The sequence below is a fragment of the Pristiophorus japonicus genome, chromosome 16 (assembly GCF_044704955.1).
Source record: "Pristiophorus japonicus isolate sPriJap1 chromosome 16, sPriJap1.hap1, whole genome shotgun sequence".
NCBI classification, from domain to species: Eukaryota; Metazoa; Chordata; class Chondrichthyes; family Pristiophoridae; genus Pristiophorus; species Pristiophorus japonicus.
In genome coordinates this window covers 98,401,533-98,414,610 of record NC_091992.1, presented here as the reverse complement: position 1 = coordinate 98,414,610, position 13,078 = coordinate 98,401,533, and the positions used below count along the sequence as shown (strand labels likewise).

The following is a 13,078-nucleotide window of genomic DNA, read 5'->3' as shown; positions in this document are numbered from 1 at the left end:
CATGCCATTGAATTTCTAAACCAGTGAATTCAAAATAACATGACCATTCAAATCAATTCTCCTTAGGCCATGTGTCCTGAAATGATTAAAAGTAATCAACAACAGATGTCCACAGTCTGAGTAAAAGGGGCTTCCAATGAAACCTTTTAAATGTTTTCCTCTCTCTTTAGACCACTGCTTCACTGCCTTGCCGAAAGGGCAAGAAATAACTGTTCTACTCCCAAATCGCTCCCCAGTCGTGCCCAATGAGCAGCCATCAGGAAGTGCATAAGAACACCTGGAGTGACTCTTTTCCTTTGCTCCTCTCGTTCTTTTCCCTTTCCATGAAGAAAAACCAGGGATGAGAAAAAGACATTTACCACATTATAGCTCACCTGTCCCTCTGGTATATTCATCTCTTATAATTGTATTTTTAATAGTCATAATGACGTTGCCTCTATTATTTTGCTTGGTAAATAATTCATAACAATTACCACTTTGAGTAATGACATTTGCCTGATAGTGTTTCTAAATTTATGTTTCATAAATTTCCATTCATGTCATCTGGTGCTGGTTTCTTGGCAGTGACGTGTACCATCTAAAATTTGATGTACATAATATCAGATTCCCCATCTTCACAACCACTGCCTTTCCAGACAGTAACACTTGTAAGGGTCTGCTCACCCTTCTGCACCTCCCACAGCAAGGCCAGGATCAGGAAGCTCACGGCACAAGGAAGTGCTGGCACAAACCGCCACCTTAATTACATAACATTCAGTCGATTTACAGTTTCAGTGCTTTGTGCTAATCATAAATAAAAATAAATAGTGTCAATTAACACATTGAACTGAGAATTTGTTTAATGTTGAATTAGCGATAAGAATGAATAAGCCACCCATTACAGAGTTCTGGAAATAATGCCATCACATTATATTTTATTATGAAGTAGTGTATCACTACTGGAAGAAACTGTTTTAATAATTGATCTCCAAATTGTAGTGCTAACATGCTGTGCCACAAAGTAATGGAATGCAGCTTCCACAGGGAGGGAACATTATGCAGCCACTGTGCACCTGCCTGTGACCAGCTTGATGCATGGCCTAAGGAAACTAGAGGAGAGAGAAAAGACAGGGGACAAGGGAATAATGCACTCACAAATCGCAATTATGTTGCATAGATTGTTTTTATTAAAGGATTAAATGGATTGAATGGAATGATCAGTTTACACTGAGTTATTTCCAGCTCTATGTGTTATCAAACAAATAGCCAGCCAACTCTCATTGTTTAGGATCATGCATAAAAAATGGCCACTTGGGTGAGGTACCAGAGAACAACCAGGCCCGAGGTTCGGGGTACCTCCATAAGCCAGTATCTTCTGGATCAAAGGGAGAAAACTGGAAGAATAAACAAGGTGAAGTACACAAAGGTGAAACAAAAGCTGAATATATTAAACGTAAGGTTACCACTGATGAAACTTGAGGGAATGTTGTAATAAGTTATAGCGTTTCAGTCCTGCATAGAGGCTAGCCTGAAAGAAACACTACATTTGTATAGTGCCTTATCATGTCATTGAAACATCTTAAATTGCTTTACATGGTGAGTTGTTTTTGGAGCAGTGACTTTTGGGTATGTAATGAAATGCCACATATATCTTCTATTTGGTTTAAATCTCTAACATATACAGCAGCAAAGCAATTGCCATTAAGTTTTAATATACAACAATAATTGTTATTTTCAGTAATAAGTACTTTAATTTCAAATTCATTAGAAAAGAAAAAAGGGACATTTAGCAACTTGCATAATAACTTATGTTTGATTCAAATCCAACAGAACATGGTTGTTATTACAACCTTTCTCAAGATGTTCCCAAATCAAGTTGAAGGTATCACTTGACCATTCACAGTCTGTACCTGCAAAACTATCTTTCTAAAACCAATTTAAAAGATTGCTATTGGGAACTAGAAATTGGAGAAAAATACAAGACCACATTTATATGAATTTCAGATAGTTCTGCACTGCAGCGTAGCAGCAGTGTTTTCTCAAAAACCACCTTACTTAATCTCATTTACAAGGACCATATGTCTAAGCCAACATGCCAGCCATAAACTACCATATATCAAATACTTCAAAGCAAACACCTCCATTAGTATAACAGCTTCAAGAGGGCTGACTGTAGAACTACAGGAGTTCCCATTTTCTTTCCAAATTCATAGCCGAAGGTACAGGCGAAGGATGCGAGATTTACACTTTGACCTTTTGCCAGCTCCATCTGACAATATGTGACGATATGCAGTTTAGGGTAAATGATCATTTAAAAAGCATTAAATATTTCAGTCTCACCCTTCCTTCAATTCTAATTCCTGTGATCAGCCAAAGATTTGATTAACTGGAAGTATACATTAACAGAACACAACAATCTTTGATAGAGTTATTATGGATAATTATTTATGATATAGTATAAATTATTTTACGTTTTTCTAGAGATTATGGGCTTCATTTTAACCTAACCTGACAGGATCCGATGGAAAGCTGGAATTAAATGCCGCATAATGTAATTCTCCATTGATAATGGAGATAAAAGCGGGCACCTCATGTAAAACCAGCATTGCACCCGAGCTCATCACTTTCCCAATGGGCGGGCAGGTTAAAATTGCCCCCAATATGTTCAATATCAATTCTTTACTTAAGCAATGTTTTTTTTATTCAAAGGAATTTAAAAAAATCTTTAGGAACAATTTTAACTAGGCTGTGAAAAAGCTGATCACTGATATTTGATGAAGTCAACAAAACACGGAAAGCTTTAAACACATCTGAAACCTTTATTTTTTTATATTTCAAAAAAATTAGATGCTAGGATATCACATATTTATCATTGGCATAATCACTTGTTCAAAATAATGTATTTTAATTCAGTCTGATGAAGGAAACCAGACATCTCATTTAGCAATTGGACATTGTTATATATCTGGCTACTGTGAATCATAATGGTATGACCAAACGGACTGAGCAGTGTGAAAAGGGCAATTAAATTCAAGTTGAAGAATTAGTTATTTAAAAATTATCCAGGAATCCTACCATAAAATAAACACACGGGCCCTGAAATTCCTCAGGGGTTCTGCCAATCTCCTGTCATAAACCCAGTGGAACCGGCTTAGAAATGCTGGAGAACGAGTTACATCAGGTCACCACCATTTCTGGGAGTTTCTACAATGAAGGCAAATGACAGGCCAAGGGGCGGGGACACTGGCAGCTGGTGACACTAAAAGAGATGAGGCATACCACTCCACAATGGTGTACATGGCCCCACCAACAGTGGTTTGGACCTCCAAAGAGAAATTTTTAAAAAAATCTTGGATTAGCCTCCTTGCTCAGGGGTTGATCAGACACTGGCAGGGTCAGGGAGGGGGAATATCGATGTTTTTAGGCTCGGGCGTCAGGCAGGTGTCAAAGATACTCCCAAAGTGGTAAATGCGCAATCGTTGGGGTTGCTGCCCATGGAACTTCAGGGCCACAATCTATTATTTATACTTTAATAGTCCTTTAAGGAGTTAGTTGTAGCACCTTCAGTTTGTAGTCAGAAGATTGTGGTTTCAAGCCCGACTCAGACATCAGCAGATAATCTTCTGCAATGCTGAAGGGGTACAGTCCTTTGGACAAAATGTTAATCCAAGGCCCTGTCTGCCTGTTCTGATGGTTCGTGTAATTCATTGGCTGTGAAGTGCTTTTGAATGACCCAAGGACTTAAATTTAGACAGAAAAGATCTATGCAAACCTGAGGACTGGGAGAAATTTAGAAGTCAGCAGAGGAGGACAAAGGGTTTACTTAAGAGGGGGAATATAGAGTATGAGAAGAAGCTTGCCGGGAACATAAAAACTGACTGCAAAAGCTTCTATAGATATGTGAAGAGAAAAAGATTAGTGAAGACAAACGTAGGTCCCTTGCAGTCGGATTCAGGTGAATTATAATGGGGAACAAAGAAATGGCAGACCAGTTAAACAAATACTTTGGTTCTGTCTTCATGAAGGAAGACACAAATAACCTTCCGGAAGTACTAGGGGACCGAGGGTCTAGTGAGAAGGAGGAACTGGAGGATATCCTTATTGGGCGGGAAATTGTGTTGGGGAAATTGATAAGATTGAAGGCCGATAAATCCCCGGGGCCTGATAGTCTGCATCCCAGAGTACTTAAGGAAGTGGCCCAAGAAATAGTGGATGCATTGGTGATCATTTTCCAAAAGACTATCGATCAGTTCCTATGGACTGGAGGGTAGCTAATGTAACACCACTTTTTAAAAAGGGAGGGAGAGAGAAAGCGGGTAATTATAGACCGGTTAGACTGACATCAGTCGTGGGAAAAATGTTGGAAACAATTATTAAGGATGAAATAGCAGCGCATTTGGAAAGCAGTGACAGGATCGGTCCAAGTCAGCATGGATTTATGAAGGGGAAATCATGCTTGACAAATCTTCTGGAATTTTTTGAGGATGTAACTAGTAGAGTGGACAAGGGAGAACCAGTGGATGTGGTGTTTTTGGACTTTCAAAAAGCTTTTGACAAGTTCCCACACAAGAGGTTGGTGTGCAAAATCAAAGCACATGGTATTGGGGGTAATATACTGACGTGGATAGAGAACTGGTTGGCAGATGTGAAGCAGAGAGTCGGGATAAACAGGTCCTTTTCAGAATGGCAGGCAGTGACTAGTGGAGTGCCACAGGGCTCAGTGCTGAGACCCCAGCTCTTCACAATATACATCACATCAATGATTTAGATGAAGGAATTGAGTGTAATATCTCCAAGTTTGCAGACGACACTAAACTGGGTGGCGGTGTGAGCTGTGAGGGGGACGCTAAGAGGCTGCAGGGTGACTTGGACAGGTTAGGTGAGTGGGCAAATGCATGGCAGATGCAGTATAATGTGGATAAATGTGAGGTTATCCACTTTGGGGGCAAAAACGCGAAGACAGAATATTTGTATGGCGGCAGATTAGGAAAAGGGGAGGTGCAACGAGACCTGGGTGTCATGGTTCATCAGTCATTGAAAGTTGGCATACAGGTACAGCAGGCGATGAAGAAGGCAAATGGTATGTTGGCCTCCATAGCTAAGGAATTTGAGTATAGGAGCAGGGAGGTCTTACTGCAGTTGTACAGGGCCTTAGTGAGGCCTCACCTGGAATATTGTGTTCAGTTTTGGTCTCCTAATCTGAGGAAGGACATTCTTGCTATTGAGGGACTGCAGCGAAGGTTCACCAGACTGATTCCCGGGATGCTGGGCTGACATATGAGGAGAGACTGGATCAACTGGGCCTTTATACATTGGAATTTAGAAGAATGAGAGGGGATGTCATAGAAACATATAAGATTCTGACTGGATTGGACAGGTTAGATGCGGGTAGAATGTTCCCGATGTTGGGGAAGTCCAGAACCAGGGGATACAGTCTTTGGATAAGGGGTAGGCCATTTAGGACTGAGATGAGGAGAAACTTCTTCACTCAGAGAGTTGTTAACCTGTGGAATTCCCTGCCGCAGAAAGTTGTTGATGCCAGTCCATTCAAGAGGGAGTTAGATGTGGCCCTTACAGCTAAGGGGATCAAGGGGTATGGAGAGAAAGCAGGAAAGGGGTACTGAGGAAATGATCTTATTGAATGGTAGTACAGGCCCGAAGGGCCGAATGGCCTACTCCTGCACCTATTTTCTATGTTTCTATGTTTCAAAGAGCTAGGAGTTCCCCAGGTATCCTGACCAACATTCTTCCCTTGACTAAAAACACAAGAAACAGATTAACAGGCCATTCATCTCAATGCTGTTTGTGGGACATTGTTGAAAATGGCTGCCACATTTACCCACATAACAACAGTAACTGCACCATGTAATTCATTCTATTGGAGATTTCCTGATAGAAAGGATAAGGCAAGTTCTTCACTTCTTAAAAGTATCAGAAGTGAATCACTGGAAACAAAATTGGAAGGTAAATGTTTTTACAATGCAACTTTTTGTACCAGTTATACACGTCTCGTGTTCCTATTGTTGTTGTTTTGGGAACAAACTAAAAGCAGGTGTGACACAAACCATTCAACAAATGAAGTTTAGTTTTGACACCTGCCCTAGTTATTCAGCAAATGTATTCAGTGAGTAGCTGAGCTATAATACTCAGGGAAGTCTCTGGAACCAGGCTGGATTCCCAATCTGTTGTGTGTCAAATTAGGGCAGTGATAGGGACAACACAATTGCCCTCAGTGCTCCCTGCAATAGTGAAAGGGAAGTCAGCTGCTACAATTGGCCGCAGTCCTCTTGGAAAACCAGCCAGGGCTCCTAATCCTGACTGCTGTCCAGCTACTTCTGCTGCAATTATGCATGTTGATAGGCTCTTAACACTCACTCACAAGGAAAAACAAGAGGAGAAAATTGGCAAGGAAAGAAATAAGCTAAGCCTTCAGGTCTTGCAATAATTTTTTATGAATTCTGAAAATTCAAAGGTTCTAACTTTAAGAAAAACATTTTTTAATATGACTTATGTATTCAAAGCATATCCAGAAACTCAATGCACGGAAATCTTTACCGTTAAACCCTACAAACAGCAGTGCAATTACTTTACAAATACAGTTCCCACAGCTCATAGCCGACACGTTTGTGCGAACGTGATTTGCCCGCTATACGCAAAGGCCAGTATAATCTGGTAGCGATGATAAAATGTACAAATAAAGCAGCACCAACAGAGATACAAAACAAATTTTGTATAAAACACGAACTGGTTGGGCAGCAGTGACCTAACCTGTGGGTTCAGGTACTAAAACTGCTGAAGTTCCACCACGGTTTATATTACCAACATTCAATGGAGTTGCTGTCTTGTAATGCACTTCCACCAACCTTACTATCCCGTGTGTTGTGGACGTGGCTTTGAAACATTTTTCTGAGACACTAAATCTACATTTTAAATTGTAAAGAAATGGAAGCCATGGGGAAGTGAAACTCTTTTAGAATCTACCTGTAAAACATAAAACATTAAACCGTGCCACCCGCCCTGGATGACACAGCAGACATTTACAAGGCCCTTTTTTTTGGTTTTTTTTTGCATGGGGAAGTGAAGTCTGAGAACCAGTAAGCACAGCTGTTTCTGCCCAAAATAAAACGGAGCACTTAAGATGCTGTAACTGGCAACTTTGAAATAGTTTTCACCTTTTTCTACTCAGACTCATTAATCTTTGGGTGGGAAAGGAAATAACAATGTAAGTGGTAATGTAATTAAACATTATCTTTATACAACCTTCCCCAATCCCCACCACAAATGGCAATTGTCTTTATCAACGCTTGTTCCCCTTCTTGTAACAAAAGGAATTCATGCCAAAACAGATAATACCTGTAGTACACAAAACAGACATCGTAACAATTCATTTCTTATTAATAATTGGAACAAGCTTATGCTGAGGGAACAGAATAGAAGTAAAGGCCTGTAAAATGAGCTGTCCTTTCAGGGGAAGTGCCTCAAATGAGGCTGTGTCCCAGATAGGCTGGGTCTCAACATGACGTGGGTGTTCCCAATTGGCCTTGTGGGGGCACAGCTTCCACCGACACCACACAAGGCCATCGGCATAAGAGAGGGCAGGGACTGCTGACATCAGGAGTCCTTAGGTCCCAGGGCAGAACATCGACCCAGTACAGGGTTGGTGGCGGTACACCTGATGAGACCAGGCATGCTCTACTACCAACCAGTGGAAATGGAACCCCCCGCTGAGTGTCCAGGAAGGGATCGTGGTCTGGACCTATGAAGAACTAAGGTTTTCCTTTTGAAAAGTGAGTTAAATGTGCCAATGACCCACTGTTTCCAGGGTGCCTCAACACCCAGACCTGTTCAGCCACAATTTGCTGCTTCTTTGGCAGATGGGTGCCCAGGATGTACCCCTAGTGGCCGGGTTTTCACCATTCCCATGTTAACGTGAACCTCCTGACACCACACACTTTAACAGGGTCTTGGGCACTTACGCTGGATGAATCCCCCACCCCCACCACTGCAGTATTTCATGACCAATAATCCATGCATAGGAGGAACCATGAACGCGGTACCAACATATAAGTGTGGATACCGTTGATTCTACCACACGTCAATCTTGAATTTATATGGGTTTGACTGTAAGGATTAAATACACTTTTTGTTTAAAATGGACCTAAACATCGGCATTGAGTTAAGTACTATCTGATCAATTTCTCTCAATAATCAACTGTTCTTCCAAGGAGGAGCCTTGCTTGTTACTGTACTTTTCCAATCCTAATGCATAAGTCCCAGTTACATAGAATTGACAGCACAGAAACAGCCCATTCGTCCCAAATGATCTGTGCTGGTCTTTATATCCACACGAGCTCCTGCTATAATTACCTCTTCGCACCCTGCCCCCATATCCCTCGGTTCCCTTCTCCCTTGTGTATACATCAGGCCTGCCCTTAAATGTGTCCATGCTAATGTGTAAATCTGAAGATCATTATACAAATCCCCTGAGAGGACAGGTGCACCAACATCAGCATCCTCATTCAGGCTAACATCCCCAGCATTGAAGCACTGACAACACTCAATCAGCTCTGCTGGGCAGGCCACATAGTTCGTATGCCAGACACGAGACTCCCAAAGCAAATGCTCTATGCGGAGCTCTTTCACGGCAAACGAGCCAAAGGTGGGCAGCGGAAACATAACAAGGACACTCTCAAAGTCTTCCTGATAAAGTGCGACATCCCCACTGACACCTGGGAATTCCTGGCCAAAGACCGCCCTAAGTGGAGAAAGTGCATCTGGGAGGGCGCTGAGCACTTCGAGTCTCAATGCCGTGCGCGTGCAGAAATCAAGCGCAGGCAGTGGAAAGAGCGTGGGGCAAACCAGTCCCACCCACCCCTTCCCTCAACAACTATCTTTCCACCTGTGACAGAGTCTGTGGCTCTCGTATTGGACTGTTCAGCCACCAAAGAACTCACTACAGGAGTGGAAGCAAGTCTTCCTCGATTCCGAGGGACTGCCTATGATGATGATACCGAGACAAAATTTTCTTGTAGCACAAGTGTTGCAACATCTGCTTAAAAGTTTCAAATATCGCCTGAATATCTTTAATGAAAGGTGGTTAATGAAGGAGACACTCATCGTTCAATATTCAAAGTAGAAAAGTACTTAGTCCTGAATTTGAATAAACTTAAAAGATCAGCAAGATATCAGTTTGCATTATGGTGATGCTAAGCTATCACTGGGTGCTCTCAAGTGGAAGGACATAGGTCTTCCATTCTGCTTCATTCCCAACCTCAGCTATATCACGCTGAGAGCATCAAGCAAAGGCTGCAGCATATCCCAAAACAATATTTTTGTCATCCTATGCTCAATATTTAGAATTCTTTAGTTCACCCTGAGTGGGGAATCAGGTCCAGCTGGGATGGCCTATTCAGGGTGACAGAACAAAATGAGGTTAGTACTTTCACAGCACATAACACACACATAATCTCTTCCCTTTAACCCCTTTATTCAATATGATTTTAAACGCATTGAGATAGTTCTGAATTTTAAGATTTTTGTTTTATATTTTATGGAAAATTTATGAAGAGATCTGGAAAAATAGGACACACGGACTCTCTGTTAAATTGTAATTATTAGTTCAACTGCAAACATTGGATTGCTAAAGTACTTCAATACTGCAAGTCGTTTTCTACATCGATCTGCATATGTGCCATGAAATAACTTGGTGCAATCAGGATCACAGTTTCGCCATCACAATAGTACATGTCAAATTTCTCCATCAGAAAGGTCCATATCAGATCGTATCATTGGAACCAAATTGGCCTCTTCCCCTTGCATATCAGCAATTAACAATGCATTGTGCAGGGGAATGGCCGAGATCACTGTCTTTTTGCAGAATTGTTAAGTGGATTTCATTAACTACGAAGAGGAATATTTTTCTTCTTCACAAACACGAGTGATTGGACACATTGCGTGGGTCGGACAGATTTTCATCCTGCGTCTGACGTCCGTTCCTCTGCGCGATATTGGTGTGCCCGGACTCAGAGCCGGTTGCATCGTCCGATCAGGGTTTACAGCTGCGATGTTGAGACGTCGCACCCATGAGCGGAATTTATTTGCGAAGGCACTTAACGCCTCTAAGCTGCAACACGGGGGAAGGACACGCGTGCAAAGCAAGTCACACGTACAACAGAGAAAATGCAGCAAATGCCCCAACCTTGCTCATGGGTTTTTTTTTTCGCGCGTGCGAGAGCATTTCTTTAGTGCAGGTACCTCCTAAAACGTAAACACGTTTTAATGCCACCTTGTGGAATAAATTATGCAGAGAAAAGGTTGAGATCTGTCGTTTTGCAGAATTGTTCAGTGGATGTCATTAATTGCAGCATATTCTAATCGGAAACCTCACTAAAGATGATATCACCTTTTTTTCTCCTGCTTCCAATGCGCAAGGTGTAGGAATATGTTTTTTTTTAAAAACATCAACCGCGCCTCCCACTTCAGCCAGGTCCCCATACCGCAATCCTGTAACCAGACACGACCAATTTCCTTCTCCAAACCCTGACACACTCAATGACCTCAAATATTTCAGATTTCATTCGTTTTTTAGCTGCAGTATGCATCACATAGCGTTCAAAATAGACCGACGCATGATTGTGTGTGTGTGTGGTGGGGGGGGGGGGGGGGAAATAATATTTTTCCTTTTCCCAAAATCAGACAGACATTGTATTTTTAATCAAACCAGCGATCGGCTGAGACCCATGTACTCCGCCCGCCGTCATTGTCTTGACACTTGGAGGGGGGTTTTCAGCGCAGGCTGCTCATTAAAGAGACCAACCGGGCGCAGCAATAAGAGCAGAGAGTGCGATAGAGAGAGACAGGGGAGAAAACAACAAGCGCTGCATTCCTCACATCGCTCTGCCGGGGACATGTTCCCGGTGCGCAGATCACAGGCATTATTATTATTTATTGTTATTATCAGTGAATGATAAAGATGTGGCTGGTGCACTGCAATGTTACGCCTACCTGCCCACCGTCTGGTTGGCGAGCTGTCGCATCCGATTGAACTGCTTCTTCATCCTTCACTGGGAAACGAGCCGGTGCGATAAAGGACGCACGAACATTTCATTGATTAAAAACCCACACTAGCTGATCGGTGCAGGGGAGAGACAGTAATCCTTCGCCTTTTTTAAATCTTCTCTCGCTCACACTACGTGGTGACTGGCATTTTATTTGGGTTTTTTCCCCCCCTCTCCCTCTCGTTACTTTTCCTCCGAGCTGGTGACGGCGGCGGCTCGGTGCTCCCTGGTTTTCGCTGGCAGCGCTAGGACCATATTCTGTCCTGGGAGGCAAGCGCAGCCGTCCGCACTGCGCATGCGGCCGCGCACCGCCGGCATTGTGGGAGCTGTAGTTCCAGCGCCGCCTACCGGCCCATTGGCAGAGACGGGAGCAGCGCGGGGTAAAGAACTACAACCCCCAGGAAACACTGCGCACCGTACTTCCCCACGCATGAGCCGCGGGAGCTCCGTATTTTACAGCTGGAGAGCCGCAGCCGGCAACAACAACAAATTGTATTTATATAGCGCCTTTAATGTAGTGAAACGTCCCAAGGCGCTTCACAGGAGTATTATGCGATAAAAATTTGACACCCAACTACATAAGTAGAAATTAACACAGGAGGTAGGTTTTAAGGAGTGTCTTGAAGGAGGAAAGAGTGGTAGAGAGGTGGAGAGGTTTAGGCCAGGAGTTCCAGAGCTTGGGGCCTAGGTAATAAAAGGCACGGCCACCAATGGTTGAGCGATTACAATCAGTGATGCTCAGGAGGGCAGAATTAGAGGAGTGCAGACATCGCGGTGGTTGTGGGGCTGGAGGAGATTACAAAGATAGGGAGGGGCAAGGTCATGCAGGGATTTGAAAATAAGGATGAGAATTTTGAAATTGAGGCGTTGCTTAATTGGAAGCCAATGTAGGTCAGCAAGCACAGGGGTGATGGGTGAGCGGGATGTGGTGCAAGTTAGGACATGGGGAGTTTTGGCAACAGCAGTTAGCACCTAAATAATAAGCAATGCAACATTGAAGGGATACTTTCCATATAGCCAACTTATTACACCAGGGTCCCATCTGTAATCTGTCACATGCTGAGCGACATTCTGTACATTTTCACTTTTTATTTCCAACATTCTATGTCTGTTCTATAAAAGCAGAAAATGCTGGAAATGCTCAGCTGGTCCGGCAGCATCTGTGGACAGAGAAACAGAATTAACATTTGAGGTTGATGCATTTTCTATCTCTGGTGAAAAGTCGAGAGATTTTAAGCAAGTACAGAGTCAAGGCAAAGAGAGGGGGGAGGAGGAGGGGGGGGGAGAAAGAACAAAAGGGAAGGTCTGCAATAGGATGGAAGGCAGGAGTGATTAAATGACAAAAGGGATGATGGTGTGAGGCAAAAGGTGATGGTAATGGGACAAGAAAAGAGACAAAAAATGGTATCTAATTTGTTTACTTTATCCAGGAATGAAGACTGAACATACTGTTCAACGTAGACAGACTGGTGTAATGGGCAGACACATGGCAGATGCAATTTAATGCGGATAAGTGTGCAGTGATGCACTTGGGAAAACAACATGGAACGGCAGTATGATCTAAATGCTATTATTTTGAGGGGGTGCAAGAGCAGAGGGAGCTGGGGTGCATATTCACAATTCCTTGAAGGTGGCAGGGCAAGTTGATAAGGTGGTTAAAAAAGCATATGGGATGCTTGGCTTTGTAAATAGGAGCACTGAATACCAAAAACAAGCAAGTCATGCTATACCTTTACAAATCTCGGTGATTAACAATATTTAATATTTACAAAACTAATTAAAGTGATCCTTTTGGATGTAAATTTGGCTATGAAGCAGGGAGATTAATCCTGTAAGCATTGGGTAATACTGAGCCCAAAGAATCATGGAGCTCGGAACTTAAACTACTTCGAATCACAAGTTATAGAAATATAAGGCTGTTGGAGCTGTAACTGCACATTACCTTTGTGTTGTTAAACTTAGGAAATGGGATCATCAAAACAGTGAAGACAAACAGTACTTCTGGAGAAAGGTGAATGCCACCTCACATATCTTCACAAAAG

The 13,078-nt window shown here is 42.6% G+C and overlaps 1 protein-coding gene across 4 annotated transcripts in view; it reads right to left on the bottom strand.

Moving 5' to 3' along the window:
• arhgap44a (Rho GTPase activating protein 44a) overlaps positions 1-11,268 on the bottom strand; it is a 323,344-nt gene extending 312,076 nt beyond the window's left edge. For all 4 annotated transcript variants that reach the window (XM_070857578.1, XM_070857580.1, XM_070857583.1 and 1 more), the window contains exon 1: positions 10,984-11,268. In XM_070857578.1, coding sequence (XP_070713679.1) covers positions 10,984-11,036 — 53 coding nt within the window. In that variant the 5' untranslated portion in view covers positions 11,037-11,268. The remainder of the gene's footprint in view (positions 1-10,983) is intronic.
• Between the last annotated feature and the right edge of the window lie 1,810 nt (positions 11,269-13,078).